We start from the raw sequence: 24,364 nt of genomic DNA, 5'->3' as shown, positions 1-24,364 counted from the left end.
GCACACGGGGCCCCAGGCAGCACACGGGGGGTGCAGAGACAGTGAACGGGGTCCCAGGCAGCACATGGGGGGCAGAGACAGGTAACGGGGCCCCAGGCAGCACACAGGGAGCATAGACAGCGAACGGTGCCTCAGGCAGCATACAGGGGGGCAGAGATAGTGAACGGGGCCCCAGGCAGCACACGGGTGGGCAGAGACAGCGAACGGGGCCCCAGGCAGCACACGGGTGGGCAGAGACAGCGAACGGGGCCCCAGGCAGCACACGGGTGGGCAGAGACAGCGAACGGGGCCCCAGGCAGCACACAGGGGGGCAGAGACAGGGAACGGGGCTCCAGACAGCACACGGGTGGGCAGAGAGGGAACGGTTCCCCAGACAGCACACGGGTGGGCAGAGACAGGGAACAGAGTCCCAGGCAGCACACGGGGCCCCAGGCAGCACACGGGGGTGCAGAGACAATGAACAGGGTCCCAGGCAGCACATGGGGGAGGCAGAGACAGGTAACGGGGCCCCAGGGGAGCATAGACAGCGAACGGTGCCCCAGGCAGCATACAGGGGGGGCAGAGACAGCGAATGGGGCCCCAGGCAGCACACGGGTGGGCAGAGACAGCGACCGGGGCCCCAGGCAGCACACAGGGGGGCAGAGACAGGGAACGGGACCCCAGACAGCACACAGGTGGGCAGAGACAGGGAACGGGCTACCAAGCAGCATACGAGGCCCCAGGCAGCACACGGGGGCCCCAGGCAGAGTACAGAGACCCAGGTAGCACACGGGGGCCCCAGGCAGTGCACAGGGTCTCAGGCAGCACACGGGGACAAAGACAGCATACGGGGGGCCCCAGGCAGCATACGGGGGGGCCCCAGGCAGCATACGGGGGGGCCCCAGGCAGCATACGGGGGGGCCCCAGGCAGCATACGGGGGGCCCCAGGCAGCATACGGGGGGGCCCCAGGCAGCACACGGGGAGCAGACAGTGAACGGGGTCCCAGGCAGCACACGAGGCCCCAGGCAGCTCATGTGGGCCCCAGGCAGCACACGAGGCCCCAGGCAGCTCATGTGGGCCCCAGGCAGCACACAGGGGGTAGAGACAATGCACAGGGCCCCAAACAGCACACAGGGGGCAGAGACAGTGCACAAGGGGGGAAGAGACAGAGTGCAGGGCCCCTGTGCGCTGTTTGGAACCCCCTGTGTGATGTGTGGGACCCAGTTCTTGAGTATATCACTCAATCCTGTGCGATGTCTGGGGCCCTTGTGCGATGTCTGGGGCCCTTGTGCGATGTCTGGGGCCCCATGTGCTGTCTCTGCCCCCTGTGCGCTGCCTGAGGCCCCTGTGCACTGTTTGGGGCCCCTATGTTCTGCCTGAGGCCCCCGTGCACTGAATGGGGCCCCGTTATTAAGTGTATCTCTCAATGGTTCTCAAAAGCATGAAAAATCTGATCTGCAGCAGCTGGGGTATATTCTGGCCCATAGGGGTATAATCTGGCCTAGGCCACTTAAACCCCAGGTATATTCTGGTACATCGACATGCAGGTACCCGTGGTCCTATCTCCTTACAGTGCAGCGAGAAAAAAATGGGTGATTTTGTAATTAGAATTTCTTTCTTCTTATATTTATATTATGGGTTTATTGAATTTATATTATTATGAATTGGACTTTTACAGCCCAAGAGCAGACACAGGCAGTAGAGGACCCTGTGGAAGAACAAGATATGGGCTATTTGCAGTCCTATAGTTCATCATAATGTACAATTTCACCTGCTTGGGATGTGGAAGTGGGACCCCTTACCTTTTGGGCTCCTCTGTGGCTGCACAGGTTGGATTGCATCAATGGTTTGTCCGGCCCTGACACAACTCTCACCTGCACCGAACGTCAGGATGGGCTACCGGGAGTAATCCCATCTCAGATCTCATCTCATTTGCCATAGATGTCTTATAGGTATGGGTCTCACCTCTGAAACATGCACCATTGTGAAAAACGGGTCCATAACCTATATCCGGCTTGGAGAGGTTACTGCCGAAAGTATGAAGACCATGCATTGGAGTGTTTCTGGTTATTCACCTCTGTGGAACAGAAAGAAAACTTCTTCACATGTGCAAGGTGCCTTTCCATTTTTTCTCTGCCTGGATGCGGTGGCTGGTGAACTTCCTAATGGCAGTGACGGGTTTATCATTCTTTACAAACCTACAGGCTTAAAAGATGGAACTCAAAGTTAAATGATTTAAATGGGGATAGATAAAAAAAAAAATGAAATCCCTGTGCACACGTTGTGGATTGTGCTGCGGATTTTTCTAAATCCGCAGGTCAAATGACCTGCGTTTTACCTGTGGAATAGCCAGCAGTTTTTCCCTGTTTTGACACCTGGACAATGGATAAGGTGTGAAACCGCTGCGGATTCCGCACAAAGAATTGACATGCTGCAGCTTTTAATCTGCAGCTAATCTGCGTTGAAAAATCTGCGGCATGTGCACTGTGTTTTTCCTTTTCCATAGACTGTAATGGTGCTGTACAACGCAGCAGAAACTGCTGCGGATCTTCAGGGCCAAATCCACTGTGGATCTGCTGCAGAATCCGCAACGTGTGCACACACCTTCACAGATGTATTGGGAAGCATGATTTTGCGGCACTTACTAATATATAGGTGTTTCAGGTCCTCCTTCCTTACAGACTGAACAGTTCTCCTCTTCTCAGAATGTACAGTGATGGAGGATCCTGTGAACAGACCTGTCAATTAGTCTCCTCCAATAGAAAAACACTGCACATATTCTGTCCCCGGGGCCTGTGGCTGCAAATATGGCTTTGTGAGATGCTGGATCCCTTCACCTTACTTAAAATTGGCGACGGTCACAGATAAATCAACTTAGCTGCCGGCACACATGTTATGAAGAATTCAGAAAAGATTTTGATTTCTTTAAGAATTCTTGTTGAATGCATACAAACAGAAGATAAAAATGACTTTCTTCAGACAGGTTGAAAACACATGTGCTTCTAATGAAGCCAAGATGGAGAATGAGACACAGGGGGAAGAAGGAAGTGACATCACATCCAGAAGAGGGAGACAGGGAGACAGAAGGAACAAACTTGATGGAAAGGGAGGATTTCAGCTATGCAAAACACAGGATACATAGCAACAGTGAACAATATGAGAGACTGCAATACAGCATGTAAAATGCACAGGACCGTCTGTAAAATGTCTCATTCATGGGACATAACTCTCCCCCCGTCTGAAATCTATAGATTTCATAATTTTTATGATGTCCTCTGGATTGTCATTGTAGACCTGAAAAACAAAGGGAAAAAGAAGCATGCAAGTAATAACAACAGTTGTAGTCCAATTGGCATGGTCCAGTCTTCAGTTGGAGGCATGAAGTTCTCAACAGCGGAATAGTCCGAGTCAAATCGTAAACCATCTTCAGATTGGGGAAGCCGCATTGTGCAAACACTTCCACCAACCCAATAATCCGCTGGAGAAAGTTAAAATGTTCCAACACAGCTGGAGGAGTATATGTGTCCATAAATAAGACTGTCATGTGATGTCCTCCTTTGGTAAAAGTAGCACAAGCTCAGTGACTGGATGGAAGAAAATAAGAGTAGAACCGCCTTTCGTAACCTTGACTTCTACCTTACGGATCTTCCCGTCATCGCTTGGTGTAACCTTGGTAATAATACCCATTGGCCAGTCGTTGCAATGTGCTTCTTTATCTTCAAGGAGGACGAGGTCTGCCTCTTGTAGATTAGGTTTTGCAGTCTGCCATTTGTGACGGCTTTGAAGCAAGTGCAAGTATTTGGTTTTCCAGCGGTGCCAAAAGACATTGGACTAGTGTTGCACCTGTTTCCACTGACGTTTGTAAATGTCCCTGTCCACAAACTTCCCTGGAGGAATTGCGGCAGCTTCAACCTTCTGAGTAGGAAGTGTAGCAGGAGCAAGGATCATTGGTGCATCAGGGTCCGATGTTACTGGTATCACTATACTGTCTGTGTAGACGGTAAATGAATCAATAGCAAGTCCATTTCATCCTTTATAGCTTCAGCTATCTCCACTGCCAGAACGGCGGCACAAAGTTCGAGTCTTGGAACAGAGTGAGCAGGTTTCGGGGTTAGTTTTGCCTTACTGAGGAAAAATCCACAATGCACCTTGTTACCTTCTTCCAAAGTCTTCAGGTAGGCTATAGCCTCTGTAGAAGCGTTGGAGAAAATGTGGACTTCTCTTCTGATGGTGGCTGAAAGGGTGCCTGGGGAATTACAACGTGGGACTTGGAAATGCTCTAAGACCTTCAGAGACTTCTTCCACGCCTCCCCATTTGTTGTTTCTGGGATGGTAGTGGAGTGTCCCAATCCGTACTCTCGGCGATCAACTGTCTCAACAGTATCTTGCCTTGAACGGTGATGGGTGCAATAGACCCGAGAGGATCATAGATGCTGTCTACAACAGATAGGACTCCTCGTTTAGTGAAAGGTTTATCGCAAGCTGACACCTGGAAAGTGAACGTGTCCTGCTTAATATCCCAAAGCAGACCGAGGCTGCGTTGCGTGGGAGGAACGTGAGAACCCAGAACAAGATCCCTTACACCAGCAGCGTGATCCTCAGATGGAAATGCTTTCATTACCTTTTCACTGTTGGAGATGATTTTGTGGAGTCTAAGGTTCGCTGTTGACAGCATTACCTGAGTCCAAGAGAGCAGATCGATAGTCTCTTCACTTGTGGGAAGAGACTTAAGCCCATCATCTACGTAGAAGTTTCTTTCGACAAATAGACGAGCATCAGACCTATACTCTCTCTCACCTTCCCGTGCTGTCTGTCTTAGTCCATAGATGGCCACTGCAGGCGAGAGGCTGTTCCCAAAGATGTGCACCTTCATCCTGTAGTCTATGACCTTGTTGCGGATGTCGTTGTCTTTGTGCCATAGGAATCTGAGGTAGTTTCTGCTGTCTTCTCTCATGTTAAAGCAATGAAACATTTGTTGAACGTCGGCCATTAATGCGACAGATTCTTGTCTGAAGCGAATCAGTACTCCTATAATGCTGTTATTTAGATTAGGTCCAGTGAGGAGCAGGCTATTTCGGGAGATGCCTTCATACTGAGCACTGGAGTCAAACACCACCCTAATTTGGTCAGGTTTGCGAGGATGGTAGACACCAAAGGATGGAAGATACCAGCATTCTTCACCTTCTTTTAGCGGGGGTGTGGGTTCCGCGTGACCTCTATCGAAGATATTCTGCATGAAAAATGTTTCTCCATCTCCGGCCTTCTCTTTAAGGTGCGTTTTAGGGATGAAAACCTTGCAGTTGCTTGTTTCAGATTATCAGGTAGCCTTGCTTTGGAGAACGAAAAGGTAAAGGTGCTACCCAGCTATTTGAATCTTCTTGGGTGAATTCCTTTTCCATAATCTTTATAAATTCTTTGTCCTTCCTTGCAGGTGCTAGCTGGTTGTCTTCTCTTGTAGAGATGAACATTGTTGACCCGAGGTCATCATTACGGGACAGGAATATGTTCGTGTTGTCAGAGGTTTCATCTTTCACCCAGTAATGATGTGGGCATGGTTGAAAGTGCTGCGACCATTCGGTAGGACTTGAGTCTTAAATGAGGAAATCCTCGTGGATCTCCATCTTTTCTATACAGACATTGCCTATGATAACCCAGCCTAGGTCAAGGCGTTGAGCAAATGGAGCGTCGTGTGACCCGTTGATTTGCTGACGTACCTTGTGAAGTCGCAGAATGTCTCTGCCATGCAAGATCAGGATGTTTGCGCTGTTGTCAAGAGCTGGTATCTTGCCTGCCAAAGTCTTTAGATGAGGGTGATGGAGTGCAGCCTCTGGAGTTGGAATTTCCCCTCTGTTGGACGGTATCTGGTCGCATTCGACCAGAGTGGGTAAGGGTATCTCCACATTGTTCTCAAGAGAAGACACCATGAGTCCATTGGCTCTTCTCCCAGAGACCTAGGGGTACCTAGGGTGTAGGGGTGTTTCCCTTTAAGTCAAACATGTCAAAGAGTTCTGACCTTGCAAGTGATCAGTTGCTCTGATCGTCAAGGATAACATACACCCTTGCGGTTTTCTCTGGTTGACCCTTGGGATACACATTCACCAGGCATATCTTCGCACACATTAAAACCATTTTTTAAATGGAGGAGGCAGAAAGACAGGTCTGGTCACGTGCTTCTCCAGCAAATATGATTAGAATTATTTAAAAAGAGAAAACACAGTAGTCTAACAATAAATGTCTCACCCAACCACTAACCATGAGTGGAGAAAAAGTTTTGGTGTCATCATTCATATTCTCTGAAAAAAAGGACAAGAAAGCAAAAATTCTGCTGGAGGATGGAAACTATGGAGCACAACTGCATGTGTGGGGAATCATATTGTGAGGTGGGTACCTTGGACATCATACTGTATGTTGTGGGGGCATCATACTATATGTGGTAGGCACTGTGGGGGCCATAATAGGGACATATTCTCTGGGCTACCAATAGGCTTCAATTATAGTAATATTTCTGTATGGACACATATAAAGAAGTGGGTGAGGTTAAGGAAATGGCTTAATATAAACTAACAATTGTCACTGCACACTGTGCTATGTCGCTCTTCAATAACTTCCAGGCTTGGGAGGTATGCTTACACATTAGTAAATGCCACAAAATCATACCCCAACAGATATGTTAAAGTACAGATAAATCCTTCAAGTGTCCCTTCACCAGGTTTGAGGGCAACGACATAAGGAACACGTAAGGCATAAGTCATTGTGCTTGGTTTCTTTCCTTTAATCACATGTAATAATCTGCTGTCAGATAAGCAGCTGCACACACAGAACAGCTCAGCTGGGAAAATGAAAGTCAGCAGCATGAGGTCATCAGTCAGGAAACAGAAACCAGCCTGGAAGCAAACACCGGTATGTCACCAATCCATGTGAGTTTCTATTCTCCTCCTCACTAGTTGCAGTTTCTCTTCTCCCTAGTGATGACATGAGCCCCTCTCATAAGTGGATGCTTTTATATAAGATGTTCCTGATGCCAGGCTGGAGAAGACACCAACTTCTCCTGCAGCTTCCCTTCTATGTAAGCTCTGGACTTGCAGACAGTAAAGGGATGGCCAGCGATTCCACATCCCGTATGTTTGCTGTGGAACCAAACAGATATTCTCCTAATCCCTTTTATTTCCAATCACACAATCACGGATTTCAGGTTCCATCCATGACCCTCAATGACTGGCCGGTTCAGGGAGGGCTTGCCTTTACGGTATGTCTCACTGGTGCAGGTAGGGTAAAATCTGCTAGACTGCACAAGTCTTTAGGACAACAGCTATCTCACCAGCTTCCAGGAAGCGAGATCTTCAAAATGATCTCCTACTGTCCAGAGGACCTTCATGGGTCTCTACAGAAGGGGTTCTTCATCTCGCCCCTTCATTGCTGCCCTGATGTCCAGAGGAGACTATGTGACGTCCTTATGGCGTACCAAGAGGACATCCAGCTGTGCAGCTACAGTCCAGAAGAAGAAGACATCTGGCAACACGTATGGGAGCTGAATGGAGAAGCGAAGAAGACTACAAGGTCCCGAGTATTAAGAGTAGAGGAGCCTATGTCATCTCCATTTGTGGACACCATTAAAGGTTCTGCTGTGTTCTACTCTCTGCAAGATGCATGTGGTGTACTGGAAGAGGTGAGAGGACATTCTGTATATTCTGTATTTATTTTTATCATACAAAGGTGAGCTGCACTCCATGGGCACCACTTATCTCTGCCAGTAGAAGCATTAACTGACATTTGTTTTTCATAAAGAAGTTCTTCAGTAGCTACAGAATACATTATACAGTCCTGTATTTCTACTGCTGCAAGACATGATAATACAGACCTTATCTGCTGCAGTTCCTCAAAATACAGACCTCTGCTGCTGCAGAACATCATAATACACCTCAGCTGCTGTAGAACATAATACCCACTGCATCTGCAGCAGAACCTCATAATACACACTGCATCTGCAGCTGAACCTCATAATAAACGCCTAAGCTGCCGCAGAACCTCATAATACATGCCTCATCTGCTGCAGAACCTCATAAATACTATGCTGCTGCAGAACCTCATAGTATACTCAGCTGCTGCAGGGCCTAAGAATATACACCTCAACTGGTGTAGGACATCATAGTACACTCCTCAGCTGCTGTAGGACAACAAAATACACACCGCAAATACTGCAAGACACACCTCGGCTACAGCCGAACGTCATAACGCCGCCCCAGATCACGCAGCTGCTGCAGAACATCATAACACAAACCACAGCTGCAAACCTTCATAATAAACTGGTGCTACATTCTGTGATGGGGCGTTGATCCAGGGAGCTAGTATGATTATTGTATATGGAGTTGGAATGGAATTTTTTGACCAATATGGAACTGTCCGTCTCGTGGGGTTTGTTCCTTTTTCTGGTCAACATGGAAGGTTAAAGGTTGAACCTGATGGACTTAAGTCTACCTTCAATGGAGAGGCTCTGCAGCAGCTGAGGTGTATAAAATAAGACCTACTGTACTTGATACTATAATTTATAGAGAGTTTCCGCACCTGTGCTGATACTATATAAACCTGAGGCAGAACCCACGGACATGTATGTCTCCTTTCTCCCGCAGTGTTCCTCAGTTATCCCTGAAGCTCGGAAGGTTTTGGCCTCAATGGAGCTGCACAGAATCCCAGACAGAGGACGCTTTCCCATCATTGTTATTGAGGGGCTTGATGCTACAGGTAAGAACATTTATTGGTTCCACATCTTCAGCTAGTTGTTTCCATGTTATTATAAAACTTTAGGAATTGAATACAATTTCAATGATTTTCTCTGAGAGCAAAAGCAGCTTGTGTTGGTCGCCAACTACTATAAACCAAATGTTACCTAATTTTTATGTTGTGCTCCGTACTAAATAGTTCATCATCTAGTATCACGGGCTATGGAGTCATTGCCTGTCTGTGTGAAGTGTGAAAGATCACTCTATTCCATATGTACATTGGATGACTTTGCAGATCTCCAGTTCCAAGAGCTAAACGTAACACTCAGATATTTATGCCTACCAACATTTAGGTGACCCAAATAAGGACATCTAACCCTTTAATAAAATAATAATTTTATTTATATACCAAATAATTCCACAGCACTTTACAATTGAGCTTGGACTTGTACAGATAATAAAGACATCAGAGTAACACAACAGTTACAGGAGGAGTGAGGGTCCTGCTCGCAAGCTTACAATCTATAAGTAAATAGGAGGACAGAATAGGTAGAATGTGTTTGTTATGTAAGGTCCGGCCATCATTATAATAAATAGGGGTTAAAATATAAAGCTCAATGATCCGGTCATCAGCAAGTATCTAATTGCAGTTACCTGTTCTATTGGGTGCATGGAGGGTGTGGAGACAGGTGAATAAGAGGGAGCAGATTCTTAGTAAAATTTAGAAAGAGGGAACAGTAGGGAGTTAGATGTCTAAAGAGGTGCGTTTTTAAAGTATACTTAAAAACATGGGGCTAGATATTAGTCGGATTGTCTAGGGTAGTGCATTCCAGAAAACTGGTGCAGCACGAGAAAAGTCTTGGAGATGGATGTGGGAGGTTCTGGTTAAGGAGTATGTTAGACTTAGATCAGTTGCATAACAGAGAGCATGGGTACCGTGATAGACAGAAATGAGATGAGATATAGGGCTGTATTGAACTGTGGACACTGAGCGTTGTGGGTGAGAGAGATAAGTTTATATTGTATTCTGTAGCGAATGGGTAACCAGTGGAATGACTGGTTACCCATTACTGGCACAGGGTAGAGGCAACAGTGTAGAGGTTGGCTAATTAATTTTATATTTTGATAGCCCAATCTTTTACAGATGCGGCAATGTCAGATATGATTGTTTTTATTAATTTTGTTTAATTTTTAACAGGGGAAAAGAGATGATTCACATTTTTAAAACTTTATTTATTAATGTATTTTTTTTAGTTCCTTTATGGGACTAAAGATCCACAGTATTGCAGTATCTTGTGGAAATCAAAGTCTATTATGAAGATTTGGCTGTGAATGATCAAGATGGCAACTATGGGGTCCTTCAGCAGGGACCTTCTTGCAATCACGTTACTAGGAGTTGATTGATTCTGGTGCATGTGAGCACTAGCCACCATTCTATTTACTGTCAGAGATTGACAGTAAGATCTAGATGCCTATCAGAAGAAACAGAAGTTCAACCTTGGGTGCCATGGGCTCAGTTCTTGAGCCTGCTCTGCATACATTGGCCTGTTCCATGACAAATTTATATATCTATACTTATATCTACAGAGTCAAAATCTTAGGTCCAAAACACTATATTGAGGTTAGGCACTTCAAAAGAGTCATCAAATACCAAAAATCAAGTGGTAAGTCCTTCCACCTGATAAGAGATTGCCAACAGATAATGTAAAACAAAGAAGCGAAACGGCGCCCATCGGGTCTGAGGGGAACACTGCACGCCATCCTGACACTATTGACCATCTTTGGACAGGTAAACATTGAACATATATTTTTCACCTATATGTTTCTTTGAATGTATCACTCAGGGTAGAGAGAGGATCAAATAACTTCCCTCTGTTTTTCCTGTGGATTTCTTGGTGGAAAGTGCCTTGGTACCGCATTTTTAGGACCATAAGACGCACATTTTTCCCCAAAAATTTTGGGGAAAAATGGGGCTGTGTCTTATGGTCCAGATGCACTTACCAGGAGACACCATCTGAGGCTGATGGGCGGCGATTTGGCAGATGATTGGTGGTGCGGGGGCTCCGCCGGCATTGGTGGAAATCCCGGAGCCCCCGCACATCCATCCCGGGCTGGTGCGGCACTTTTGCAGGTGATTGGCGGTGCAGGGGCTCCGCCGGCATTTTGAGAAAGGAGCCCCCGCACTTCCATTGTTGTAATGCTGAATTGAAAATGGCTGCGCATAGTGAGATCTCGGGAGACAAGATGTCATCCCGGGAGACGAGATCTCGTCTCCTGAGCTCTCATTCTGCGCTTGCGCCGCCTCCGGCGGCCATTTTCCTGAAGCTCAATTCAGGATTACAACAATGTAATTGTCATGATCCCAGTGCATGTTTTTGAGCTGCACGTCAGGGGTTAATGTCTGGAGCTCAGTGCAGGTTTTGACCTGCACACCTGGGATTAATGATTGTGGCCTCTTTTTGGTTCTGGGAGAGCTTCTTAAACCCCTGGGAAGCTCCAATCCCTGCCAGTTATACTTTTGCCTTTGGCCGAGTGTGCTGACCTCTGTGTGCCTGTGCCTGTTCATTGTTATATCTTGTTTATATGGTTCTGACCCGGTTCTGTTTCCCGTTGTGGGTTTGCCTGTTGATTCTGTACTGCGCTACCCTCTCTGTGTATGACTCGTTGCCTGTGATCTGACTAGTCTCTGGTCGCCCCTGTTGTACCTTGCAGCTATCTCTGTGTATGACTCATTGGCTACGTCCTGACTATCCTCCCTGTCTATGCCCCTTGGTAACTTTTTCTCGCAGTTACCCTGCTAGGAGTTCTCTTGCAGCTCCTAGCTCTCTGGAATTTAGGCCAAGCCCCTAGTAGTCATGTGCTTCAGGTCCTGCTGTTCTGAAGTACGCATCTACTCGGCTGCTGCCCGCTCCACAGGTATCTTTGAACACAGTTCGTTTTACTCAGGACACACGCACTGGCTCAGTGAGCAAGTTCAGTGCGGTGTTCCTGACAATTATAACTGGCCTTGAATTTTTTTTCTTTCCTCACTTCTGCAGCATGGACCCAATGTGTGCTTTATCTGAGCAGGTGAAATGCTTGACTCAGTCACTGCAGAAGCTTAGTTTGGAACACCAGCTCTGGCCCAGTCCCAAGGGGTGCTTTCCGCAGGCTTCCAGCAGGTGGGGAATAGAGAAGTAATTTTAGTCCCACCCGAATCCACGGTTAAATAGCCAGATATGTTTTCTGGTAGCAAAGATGAATTCAGAGCATTTAAGGAGGGCTGTAAGCTCTTTTTCTCTTTGAGACCTCGCTCCTCTGGGGATGAGAAACAGAGGGTGGGGGTGGTTATGTCCCTGCTTAGGGGGTCCCCACAAGCCTGGGCATTTTCGCTTTCCTCTTCTGCCCCTGAGAGAATGTCTGTGGATGCGTTTTTTGAAGCCTTAGGGCTTATTTATGATGAGCCTGATAGAGTGCGTTTGGCTGAGGACAAGGTGATGAGTGTCTGTCAGGGGGAGCACTCGGCCGCGTGGTTCTGTACTGAATTCAGACGTCGGGCAGCCGAGATTTCTTGGAGTGATGCCGCCCTTCGGGGGCTCTTCCGTAGAGGCCTGTGTGAACTTCTGAAGGATGCCTTGGCACTCCAGCCTCCGCCTGACTCCCTGGAGGATGCCATGACCCAAGCGGATCGCAGACTGCGGGCTAGAGGCGTTATGCAACTGGAAACACCATTATTCTTCAGTGGAGATGAGACCCGGACTCTTCCTGTGGCTATGGAGGTGAGCGCTGTCACCTGTGAGGAAAAGTAAAGAAGATGCCGCCGGGAGAAGCAGTTGTGCTTCTATTGTGGGGAATCTGGCCTCCAAGATGGCGGGAAACGACTAGGTCTGGGTAGTAGTCGAGGAGGCTACCCAGACCTTCAGGTACAATTTTCCTCACGTGCAAAAATGGTGCTGCAGGTGGAACTGGAACTTGGTAATGGTCCAGTTCAGACTACTGCTTTTGTTGACTGTGGTTCTGCTGTGAACCTGATTGATACCAAAATTATGACTTAATAAGATAGGGACAGTCAGGCTTCAGGATCCTGTTAAACTTGTGGCAATTGACTCATCCCCTCTTACCCAGGATGGTATCTGTTGCAGGTCTGAACTTTTTTCTCTAAAAGTGGGTTCCACTCATGTGGAAAAACTAAGTTGTCTTGTGCTAAATAACTTGCCTGCAGGACTGGTACTGGGGATGCCTTGGCTTCAATGCCATAATCCTACCATTGATTGGGTTACAGGGGAGATCACTCAATGGGGATGCAAGGATAAATGTGGTAACCTGGGACATCTTGTTAACGCTGTTAAATCCGTATCTGTGTCGTCTGTCGGTCTGGAAGGTATTCCGGAGTACCTGAAGGATTTCGAAGACGTTTTTTTCCGAAAGTGAGGCTGAGGCGCTGCCACCACATAGACCCTACAATTGTGCCATTGATTTAGTACCCGGAGTCAAGTTACCTAATGCTCGATTGTTCAATTTGTCTGTGCCTGAGCGCCAAGCCATGAAGGAGTGCATAGCTGAGAGTCTCTGCAAGGGGCATATCAGGCCTTCTGTGTCACCTGTGCAGCAGGATTCTTCTTTGTGAAGAAGAAAGATGGTGGTTTGCGGCCGTGCCTCGACTTTCGGGAACTGAACAAGATAACGGTTAGGAACACTTACCCGCTTCCCCTCATCCCAGACTTACGTAACCAGTTAGCTGGGGCCCAATGGTTTTCCAAGTTAGATCTCTGTGGGGCCTACAATCTGATAAGGTTTCGGGAAGGGGATGAGTGGAAAACTGCATTCCTCACATCAGAAGGACTCTTTGAAAACCTGGCAATGTCGTTTGGGTTAACTAATGCACCCGCTATTTTCCAGAATTTCATCAATGTTGTGTTTTCTGACCAGATAGGCCGTTTTGTTATTATTTATTTGGATGACATTTTGGTGTATTCCCTGGACAGCCAATCTCACTTGCAACATCTACAGACAGTTCTCCAGAGACTCAGGGAAAACCAATTGTTCGCTGAATTGGAAAAATGTTAGTTTTTTGTACAGGAATTGTCTTTTTTGGGGTTGATTGTGTCCTGTGAGGGGTTTCGTATGGATCCTAAGAAAGTGCTGGCGATCGCTGACTGGGTTCAGCCTCGAGATCTCAAGGGGCTCCAGCGCTTTTTAAGATTTGCAAACTATTATCGAAGACTCATTAAAGGTTTCTCACAAGTGGTTAAACCACTCACAGATCTTACCCAGAAGGGCACTGCTGTAAAAAATTGGTCTGTACTCACTAAGGAGTCCTCAGCTATTAAGAAATGTTTCATGTCTGCCCCGGTGTTGGTACAACCAGACCCGTCCAGACCGTTCATTGTGGAGGTGGATGCTTCTGAAGTGGGGGTGGGGGCTGTGCTGTCCCAGGATCCGGCCACCCTTACCAATCTCAAACCCTGTGCATTCTTCTCCAAGAAGTTCTCTTCAGCCGAGAAAAACTATGATGTAGGCAATAGAGAACTTCTTGCTGTCAAGCTGGCGTTTGAGGAATGGAGGCACTTTTTGGAATGGGCGGCTGACCCTATCACGGTTGTCACGGATCACAAAAATTTGGCATACCTTGAATCTGCTAAGAGGCTTACTCCTAGACAAGCCTGTTGGTCACTTTTTTTTTCACGATTTCAGTTCTCCTTTACTTTTCGAACGGGGTCCAAAAATGTTAAAGCGGATGCCCTGTCCAGAAGTTTTGACCCAGTGTCTCCCCCTGAGCCGCCATCCTCCATTCTTCCCCCAGGGGCGGTAGTGGCGGGGGTCTCAACTGAGTTGGAACAAGAAATTCTAAAGGACTCAGGCCCTAGCTCCGGCAACCAGGCCAGGGGATAAACTGTTTGTTCCAAATTCATTGCGGCCTAGACTTCTGCAGGAGTTTCATGAGTCTAGGCTGAGTGCTCATCCAGGTATCAAGGCCACTAGAGAGGCAGTAGCCAGGGGTTTTTCGTGGCCTTCACTAAGGTCCGATGTCAAGAAATTTGTTTCTGCTTGTGGTGTGTGTGCCCGTTCCAAAAGCTTGCATAACCGGCCGTCTAGGGAACTCATACCTTTACTGGTTCCTGATAGGCCATGGACTCATCTTTCCATGGATTTTATTACCGGCCTTCCACCTTCCAGGGGCAATACCGTGATCTGGGTGGTGGTGGATAGGTTTTCTAAACAGGCCCATTTCATTCCCTTGGCAGCATTACCCTCAGCAGAAACATTGTCACGGTTGTTTGTGCAGCTTGTGGTCCGATTGCATGGGGTACCCCTGAATGTTGTGTCTAACAGAGGTGTGCAGTTTGTGGCCAAATTTTGGAGGGCGTTCTGTATGAAATTGGGCATCTCACTCTCCTTCTCGTCGGCATATCACCCGGAGAGTAATGGTCAGACAGAACGCACCAATTAATCCCTGGAACAAATTCTCAGGTGTCTGACCTCCGCCAGACAGGAGGATTGGTGTGATGCGTTACCGTTGGCGGAATTCGCTTTTAACAACCAGGTGAGTCAGTCCACCAACATGTCCCAATTCCTGATTAACTATGGGTTTAATCCGCATTTTGGGGAGTTTTCACGGGTGGATTCCAGTTGTCCAGGGGTAGAGGGGTCCGTTCAACGGTTAAAAAACCTCTGGGCTGAAGTCCAGCGTAATATCTCTCGGGCCCAGGGAGGTACAAATATTTTGCTGACAAAAAGAGAGCCTCGGGAGACATGTTTCAGGTGGGAGAGAAGGTTTGGCTTTCCACACGTAACATCAACTTAAAGGTACCATCAGCTAAGTTGGGACCAAAGTTCATTGGTCCGTACGAGATTATGGAGATAGTCAACCCAGTGGCATATAGGTTGTGTCTCCCCGCCTCCTTAAAAATATCCAATGTGTTCCATAAATCTCTGTTGAAATCCGTAGGGTCTGTCAAAGAGGACTCCGAGCCTGTTGTTCCTCCAGTGCTGGTGGAGGGTCAAGTGGAGTATGAGGTTGGACATATTGTGGACTCTCGGCGGTTGCGCCGCTCTTTGCAGTTCCTGGTCCACTGGAAGGGATATGGACCAGAGGAGTGCTCATGGGTCCCTGCTCGCTCTCTACATGCAGATCGCCTGGATTGGGCTTTCCATGTCAAGTACCCGGGGAAGCCTGGGGGTCCAGAGGTCCCCCGTTGAGAGGGGGGTACTGTCCTGATCCCAGTGCAGGTTTTTGAGCTGCACGTCAGGGGTTAATGTCTGGAGCTCAGTGCAGGTTTTGACCTGCACACCTGGGGTTAATGATTGTGGCCTCTTTTTGGTTCTGGGAGAGCTTCTTAAACCCCTGGGAAGCTCCAATCCCTGCCAGTTAAACTTTTGCCTTTGGCCGAGTGTGCTGACCTCTGTGTGCCTGTTCGTTGTTATAGCTTGTTTATATGGTTCTGACCCGGTTCTGTTTCCCGTTGTGAGTTTGCCTGTTGATTCTGTACTGCGCTACCCTCTCTGTGTATGACTCGTTGCCTGTGATCTGACTACTCTCTGGTCGCCCCTCTTGTACCTTGCAGCTATCTCTGTGCATCACTCATTGGCTGCGTCCTGACTATCCTCCCTGTCTATGCCCCTTGGTAACTTTGTCTCGCAGTTACCCTGCTAGGAGTTCTCTTGCAGCTCCTAGCTCTCTGGAGTTTAGGCCACACCCCTAGCAGTCACGTGCTTCAGGTCCTGCTGTTCTGAAGTACGCATCTACTCGGTTGCTGCCCGCTCCACAGGTATCTTTGAGCACAGTTCGCTTTACTCAGGACACGCGCACTGGCTCAGTGAGCAAGTTCAGTGCGGTGTTCCTGACAGTAATGCTGAATTGAGCTTCAGGAAAAAGGCCGCAATGTAATGCTGAATTGAGCTTCAGGAAAATGGCCGCCGGAGGCGGCGCATGCACAGAATGAGATCTCAGGAGACGAGATCTCATCTCCCGGGACGACATCTTGTCTCCCGAGATCTCACTATGCACGGCCATTTTCAAATCAGCATTACAACAATGGAAGTGCGGGGGCTCCTTTCACAAAATGCCGGCGGAGCCCCTGCACCACCGATCACCTGCAAAAGTGCCGCACCAGCCCGGGATGGATGTGCTGCGGCTCTGGGATTTCCACCAATTTCCCTGTCTTTTTGATTTGCTCTTTTAACCTTGTTTATTAATAAAAGTACATTATTTTACCTTATCTGTTGGGAATCTCTTCTTATAAGGTGGAAGGTCCTACCACTTGATATTTGGTATTTGATATATCTATAGAGGAATTAAGCACATGATGTCCGAGTCTAATCAGGACACCATATATTTCGCTACTTGTTAGCAGATTCTACTAATCAAAAGAGATTGCCAATAGTGCACCACCCCTTTAATGAATATTATTAATTCCTCCAGCTTCTAAGTGGAATGGTTTACATACTGTACTTTTTATATGCCCTTTTCATATGTAAAGCGCCATGGAATAAATGGCGCTATAATAATAATATATACAAAAAATGTATAAAGAATTAGTTTCTCAGCTTCTAGGTAGTTCCAGACTGAAGCTTTAATTTGATTTCTTCAAGATGTTTGGTTATTGATTATAATTAGACATGCAATCAGTATGTTTTTTTTTTTAAGGTAAGTCCACTCTAACAGAGTCTCTTAAGAGTCACCTGAATGCAACATTACTTAAATCCCCCCCTGACTCCATCAGCCAATGGAGGAAAATTTTCGATTCAGAGTCATCGTTGGTAAAAAGAGCCTACTACGCCATAGGCAATTACATTGGAGCTGCGGAAATAGCAAAAGCATCCAAAACTTCCCCTGTTATTGTGGACAGGTAAGTGTAAGATGGCATTCAGATTTAGAGATGACTCTCAAACTTTAGTAGATAAAGTGTATGCTTGGTCTTTGTAGGTTCTGGTACAGTACAGCTGCCTATGCTATCGCCACCGAGGTGGGAGGCGGTATCGGCAACCTGCCAGATCCCCACCATGATGTCTACTATTGGCCACAGGATCTTCTTCAGCCTAACCTTGTTATTCTGCTGACAGTTTATGATGAGGAGAGAATCCGTCGAATCCGCAAACGAGGACATGAGGAGACGAAGGAAGAGAAGGAATTAGAAGAGAACAACATTTTTAGACAAAAGTATGTGTCCTCATTTTCCCAATGATATTAAAGGACTGTCTGAAATCCCTGTTGTTATCTGGTGCCACAGGGGGCTCAAAACTCATGGGATTGCAGGCACCAAACCCCCCCACCCCTTAACACCTTTCCATCTAACTAACTAAGTGAAACACGACACATGGTGTGCAGATAAAAGGCTGTGGTATTTATTAATGGTTACTCAAATATTAAATATACAGTGGGGCAAAAAAGTATTTAGTCAGTCAGCAATAGTGCAAGTTCCACCACTTAAAAAGATGAGAGGCGTCTGTAATTTACATCATAGGTAGACCTCAACTATGGGAGACAAACTGAGAAAAAAAAATCCAGACAATCACATTGTCTGTTTTTTTTTTCATTTTATTTGCATATTATGGTGGAAAATAAGTATTTGGTCAGAAACAAAATTTCATCTCAATACTTTGTGATATATCCTTTGTTGGCAATGACAGAGGTCAAACGTTTTCTGTAAGTCTTCACAAGGTTGCCACACACTGTTGTTGGTATGTTGGCCCATTCCTCCATGCAGATCTCCTCTAGAGCAGTGATGTTTTTGGCTTTTCGCTTGGCAACACAGACTTTCAACTCCCTCCAAAGGTTTTCTATAGGGTTGAGATCTGGAGACTGGCTAGGCCACTCCAGGACCTTGAAATGCTTCTCACGAAGCCACTCCTTCATTGCCCTGGCGGTGTGCTTTGGATCATTGTCATGTTGAAAGACTCAGCCACGTTTCATATTCAATGCCCTTGCTGATGGAAGGAGGTTTGCACTCAAAATCTCACGATACATGGCCCCATTCATTCTTTCATGTACCCGGATCAGTCGTCCTGGCCCCTTTGCAGAGAAACAGCCCCAAAGCATGATGTTTCCACCACCATGCTTTACAGTAGGTATGGTGTTTGATGAATGCAACTCAGTATTCTTTTTCCTCCAAACACGACAAGTTGTGCTTCTACCAAACAGTTCCAGTTTGGTTTCATCAGACCATAGGACATTCTCCCAAAACTCCTCTGGATCATCCAAATGCTCTCTAGCAAACTTCAGACGGGCCTGGACATGTACAGGCTTAAGCAGTGGGACACGTCTGGCACTGCAGGATCTGAGTCCATGGTGGCGTAGTGTGTTACTTATGGTAGGCCTTGTTACATTGGTCCCAGCTCTCTGCAGTTCATTCACTAGGTCCCCCCGCGTGGTTCTGGGATTTTTGCTCACCGTTCTTGTGATCATTTTGACCCCACGGGGTGGGATTTTGCGTGGAGCACCAGATCGAGGGAGATTATCAGTGGTCTTGTATGTCTTCCATTTTCTAATTATTGCTCCCACAGTTGATTTCTTCACTCCAAGCTGGTTGGCTATTGCAGATTCAGTCTTCCCAGCCTGGTGCAGGGCTACAATTTTGTTTCTGGTGTCCTTTGACAGCTCTTTGGTCTTCACCATAGTGGAGTTTGGAGTCAGACTGTTTGAGGGTGTGCACAGGTGTCTTTTTATACTGATAACAAGTTTAAACAGGTTCCATTACTACAGGTAATGAGTGGAGGAAAGAGGAGACTCTTAAAGAAGAAGGTACAGGTCTGTGAGAGCCAGAAATCTTGATTGCTTGTTTCTGACCAAATACTTATTTTCCACCATAATATGCAAATAAAATGAAAAAAAAAACAGACAATGTGATTTTCTGGATTTTTTTTTCTCAGTTTGTCTCCCATAGTTGAGGTCTACCTATGACGTAAATTACAGACGCCTCTCATCTTTTTAAGTGGTGAAACTTTCACTATTGCTGACTGACTAAATACTTTTTTGCCCCACTGTATAAAGCCAATAACCAACCATAGAAATTAATTACTCCATAGCAACTTAAAGGGAATCTGTCACCTCGTTTCTGGCTTATGAAATGCTGCCACCGCCATCAGGGGCTTATCTACAGCATTCTGTAATGCTGTAGATAAGCCCCCGATGTAACCTGAAAGATAAGAAAAACGAGTTAGATTATTCTCACCCGGGGGTCCGATCTGGTCGGATGGGTGTTGTGGCCTGGCGCCTCCCATCTTCTAGAGATGACATCCTCCTTACTTCTGCCACGGCTCCGGCGCAGGTGTACTTTACCTGCCCTGTTGAGGGCAGAGCAGAGTACTGCAGTGCGCAGGCACCGTACGTCTATGACTTTTCCTGGTGCTTGCGCACTGCAGTACTCTGCTCTGCCCTCAACAGGGCAGACAAAGTACGCCTGCGCAGGAGCCGTGGCAGAAGTAAGGAGGATGTCATCTCTAGAAGATGGGAGGTGCCGGACCGCGACACCCATCGTACCGGTCCACCGGGTGAGTATAATTAACTCGTTTTTCTTATCTTTCAGGTTACATCGGGGGCTTATCTACAGCATTACAGAATGCTGTAGATAAGCCCCTGATGGTGGTGGCTGCAGCTTATATGCGAAAAATGAGGTGACAGATTCCCTTTAAAACCATCCAATCTCCACCGAACATAGCTTGGTGAACACCCATCTAATAAAAACCAAAACAACATTATACATAAGGGATGGCTGGCTGGAAGCTGTTTCTTCAAAATCCCAGGTGCTGTGAAACCGCTGACAGGAATGCCTAGCTTAAAAAGGCTCTAATGTTTGGCGCTGAAATCTGTCCACCAATCAGGCTCCTGTCGCTCATTTCTGCCTGGTACCTGGAGACTAAGAAACCAATCTAGAGAAGGTAAGTACCATTAGACATTACATAAGAAAAGGGGGGGGGGACAAGGAATAGAAGCCCACTACTAAGAGAAATAATGGGACATGCCAAGACTCAACCCTTCCTAGACTAGACTGTAGTCAACAGGTGAAGTTGGTGCCGCAATCCCATGAAGCCCCCATGCTATTTGCTCTTAAAGAGGGATTGGATATTCCCAAGTTTGCATTCTAACAGCAATGTAGGGGTGTATCTATAGGGGGTGTCCAAAAGAATAGTCCAATGAACATAGTGGATGGAAAAAATAGAAATTTTATAATGGACACAGCCACAATCTCACATATCCACCACAATAAGGACAGTAGAAGACCAACTGCAATGTTAAACTCACAAACAACAAGCAAATACAGTCATAAGGTCAAACACCAAGTAAAAACAACTTTATTGGTATATAAAAAATTGTACAGACAAACATGCACAGAAAAATGCTGGAAGATGGAAAATGGCTATAACAACCACATACAGAAAGCCCAAGGTAGGTATGTCACAAGGGAGTATCAATAAACAACAGAGTATTATGACTATATCAATCACTCATAATATTGTGCCAAATAGTAATAGATACAAGGTACCCATTCAGGCAATCATCTTATCCCCCCTGATGAAGGCACGCTGAAACGCGCGTTGGGGTTGGTAGGTCTGTCCGGGAGGGTCGCTCTCTTGTTTACAAGGTACCTGTATACTTTCATGATTTGATGTGTCATTAGTGGTATTATCCTGTTAGATGGATGTGACCCGGTTTTGGTCATGGCAATTTTGCCTGAATGGGTACCTTGCATCTATTACCATTTGGCACAATATTATGAGTGATTGATATATTCATAATACTCTGTTGTTTATTGATACTCCCTTGTGACATACCTACCTTGGGCTTTTTGTATGTGGTTGTTATAGCCATTTTCCATCTTCCAGCCTTTTTCTGTGCATGTTTGTCTGTACAATTTTTTATATACCAATCAAGTTGTTTTTACTTGGTGTTTGACCTTATGACTGTATTTGCTTGTTGTTTAGGGGGTGTACAAAGAATAGACACCTCCAGCCTTGGTGTTTCACGAAGTCCAAAAATCAGTTCACTACCGAGAAGACACAAGTGCAGGTTCTCCTGTAGATTTTGCATTAGGGCCCAGAAGCTTCAAGTTACATCTCTGGTTCTTATAGCAGTTAGACTTTGGTTAGCCAGATACCTGTCAGTAAAAGGAACCTGTCAAGTCCATCAAGCCTCCCAAACCACCGCCCTAAGGTTATACAGTCCAAATCCTAACAAAGTTCTTGACATCCAAGATATACATTAATAACTCTTCATTTGATATTTAGCTAGGATTTGTCAGGTGAGCTGTCACTTCCCCCAAAATACTAATTGAGGATTGGGTGTTATCTTCCAGATCCTGTAGTGACACTTTTATTCTTAGCATGATTGACATCTTCCGCACTATCCCCATGTCTCTTCAGTACTGGACGTTGAGTCCATGTTGAATCTGAAGCAAGAATAGTCCGGGAAAAGCAACATCTTTCTCTTCTAGAATCCCTGATTCCGTAAATTGGCACATTCACTGACCTGTTTTTCATGGATACAGATCTGTCATAGCCTTTTGTACTGAACCAATGTAGATGTCAATAACAAACATAACCCCACAACTTCCATCATGTTGCTTGGCACTATAATAATAACTGTCCATTCTTGGGAAGTTCTCAGAAAAAGAGATGGTAAATCTATTGGGTGCCCACTTAAAGGGAATCTGTCACAACCTAGATGTTTTCATGCTATTACTATGGACATACAAGAGAAATAGAGTTTTAATGGCTCCAGGGTGTGCGGTTCTTGGAAGAAATCTCTGCACTCACGCTGTTCTGCGTACCTTATCTGCCCTTGCAATGACAGGGTCTTCATACTGCTTCTGCGCAGTAGCAGTGACTTGCTGGTGCCTGAGAAGAAGCAGGTTGAAGACACTGCCCAAAGAAGGGCGGATAAGGTACCCAGAACAGCATGAGTACAGGGTGCAGGTGCGGGATTATGGTGCCAAAACTGCATGTCACAGGGTGGTGTCACATGCATGAGAGGGGGTGGTATTATAATGAAGTCGGGAGGCAGAGATTTCTTCCAGGCACCGCCACTCGCCCCGGATCCTGAAAGAAATCAATAATATAAAACATTAGATTAGAACTTCATTTCTCCACAACTAGACTGCAACTATGAGGCATACAGTTAAGAATATTTTAACCATTCTATCACCTGTATGCCCATAGTAATAGCTTGAAAGCGTCCAGGGCGGTGACAGATTCCCTTTAAGCCAACCATAATCTCCTGTAAAGCACCACTTTTGGATAGTTTCTTGTGCATTAGGGGTTGGAAACCACCTGGAGAATGGGAGGAAAGTTATTCTTGACCTATAAAATCTGGTGTGCTACACTTGGTAATCTCCCAAACCTCTAAATCTTGTCAAATATGATATAATTCAATGGCCCATCTCATCATTTTCGTTTTCCACTGCTACCTGTGCAAAATGTAACAAAGAAAAAGAAACAAAAGCAAATCCTAACTAATTGGACAAGGGCAAACTTTTCTGGCATCCAAAGTGGCCCAGTCCATGACTTACAGGGCTCGAAACGTTTGGGCCATCTCACGAAATACAGCCAAGAACAGTTGGGACTCCCAGCAAATTCTGACCATTTCAACTATTGTTGTTCTAGAGTGGAAGAAGTATACAAGAGGATGGAGAACCCCGGATGTGTTATTATTGATGCCAGCCCCTCCACGGAGACTGTTTTACAGGAGGCGTTGTCTGTTATAAAGAAATACTGTGACCTCTAATTGTGATTAAAAGGACAGCACAGTGGCTCAGTGGTTAACACTGGGGCCCTGGGTTCAAATCCCATCAAGGGCAACATCTGCAACTAGTCTGAAGGTTCTCCCCATGTTTGTGTGGGTTTCTCCCGGGTTTTCCGGTTTCTTCCCACTCTCCAATATATACTGATAGGGAATCTAGATTGTGAGCCCCAATGGGGGCAGTGATGATAATGTCTGTAAAGTGCTGTGGAATTAATGACGCTATATAAAGTGATTAAAATAAATAGAAATAAAATGATTATATACTGAATATATACTATTGTAAACATATATATTGACGTACAGTTATGATGGTGACAAGGAAAAAAATAAAAAACACCCCAACATTGAAAAAAAAAAATAGTTGAATCTAGAAATGTAATTCAAATGTCATTTATACTCGCAAAAGCTGCTAAAAATACGATGGGCACTGACAAATTGCCCACTGGGAATGCCTAGGGCTTACGGACAATCGTACCTCAAGAGATTATTTTTAATCAGTTTGTTTCAAATATATTGTGGTTGATATAATATGTGTATCCTCGCTCACCAAGACCTCCAAGTCATTGATCTGCAACTCGTCCTGTTTGGGGGCAAGCTTAAGCAGATTGTGGCATGAATTTAAAAAAACTCCAGAAAAGATGTCAATCGTAGGGCGTCTCCTAACAAAACACAAAGACGTCATCCACATAGAGAAGTTAAAGCTTTATGCAGTTTTTACAACTACAATTCATTACATGTATACCCTCCCACCAGGACATAGCTTGGCGATACAAAGGACCCAATTTCAGGCACTGTTATAAAGGCATTCCTATTAACTGTTATACATGTACAGTACATGATGGCAAGAGCGCTGAGTCTGACGCTGTCAGCAGTGGATTGTCAGGAGCATATAACAGTTTCCACTCTGCTGCAACTATCGGGATCAGAGATGACTCTGATCCTGGTCATTTA

General features: G+C 46.0%; 1 protein-coding gene across 1 annotated transcript; it reads left to right on the top strand.

Annotated features, from left to right (window-relative positions):
- The first annotated feature begins 6,852 nt into the window (after positions 1-6,852).
- Positions 6,853-23,681, top strand: CMPK2 (cytidine/uridine monophosphate kinase 2). Its single transcript, XM_073568164.1, has 5 exons — positions 6,853-7,646; positions 8,608-8,719; positions 17,324-17,525; positions 17,603-17,836; positions 23,275-23,681. The coding sequence occupies exons 1-5, from the start codon at positions 6,954-6,956 to the stop codon at positions 23,393-23,395; spliced, it is 1,362 nt and encodes a 453-aa protein (XP_073424265.1). The 5' UTR covers positions 6,853-6,953; the 3' UTR covers positions 23,396-23,681.
- Positions 23,682-24,364: the final 683 nt, after the last annotated feature.

The sequence above is a fragment of the Dendrobates tinctorius genome, unplaced genomic scaffold (assembly GCF_039654945.1).
Source record: "Dendrobates tinctorius isolate UK_male_01 unplaced genomic scaffold, ASM3965494v1 ptg000021l, whole genome shotgun sequence".
Lineage (NCBI taxonomy): Eukaryota > Metazoa > Chordata > Amphibia > Anura > Dendrobatidae > Dendrobates > Dendrobates tinctorius.
The sequence above is the reverse complement of the archived record's forward strand: the minus strand, read 5'-3'. Positions and strand labels throughout refer to the sequence as shown.

Bases quoted from the DNA above. Each gene is read 5' to 3' on its own strand.
- CMPK2 (XM_073568164.1), top strand. From the start codon at position 6,954: ATGAGCCCCTCTCATAAGTGGATGCTTTTATATAAGATGTTCCTGATG. The intron at 7,647-8,607 runs GTGAGAGGACAT...TTTCTCCCGCAG, and splicing joins CATGTGGTGTACTGGAAGAG to TGTTCCTCAGTTATCCCTGA. The intron at 17,837-23,274 runs GTATGTGTCCTC...TTGTTGTTCTAG, and splicing joins AACAACATTTTTAGACAAAA to AGTGGAAGAAGTATACAAGA.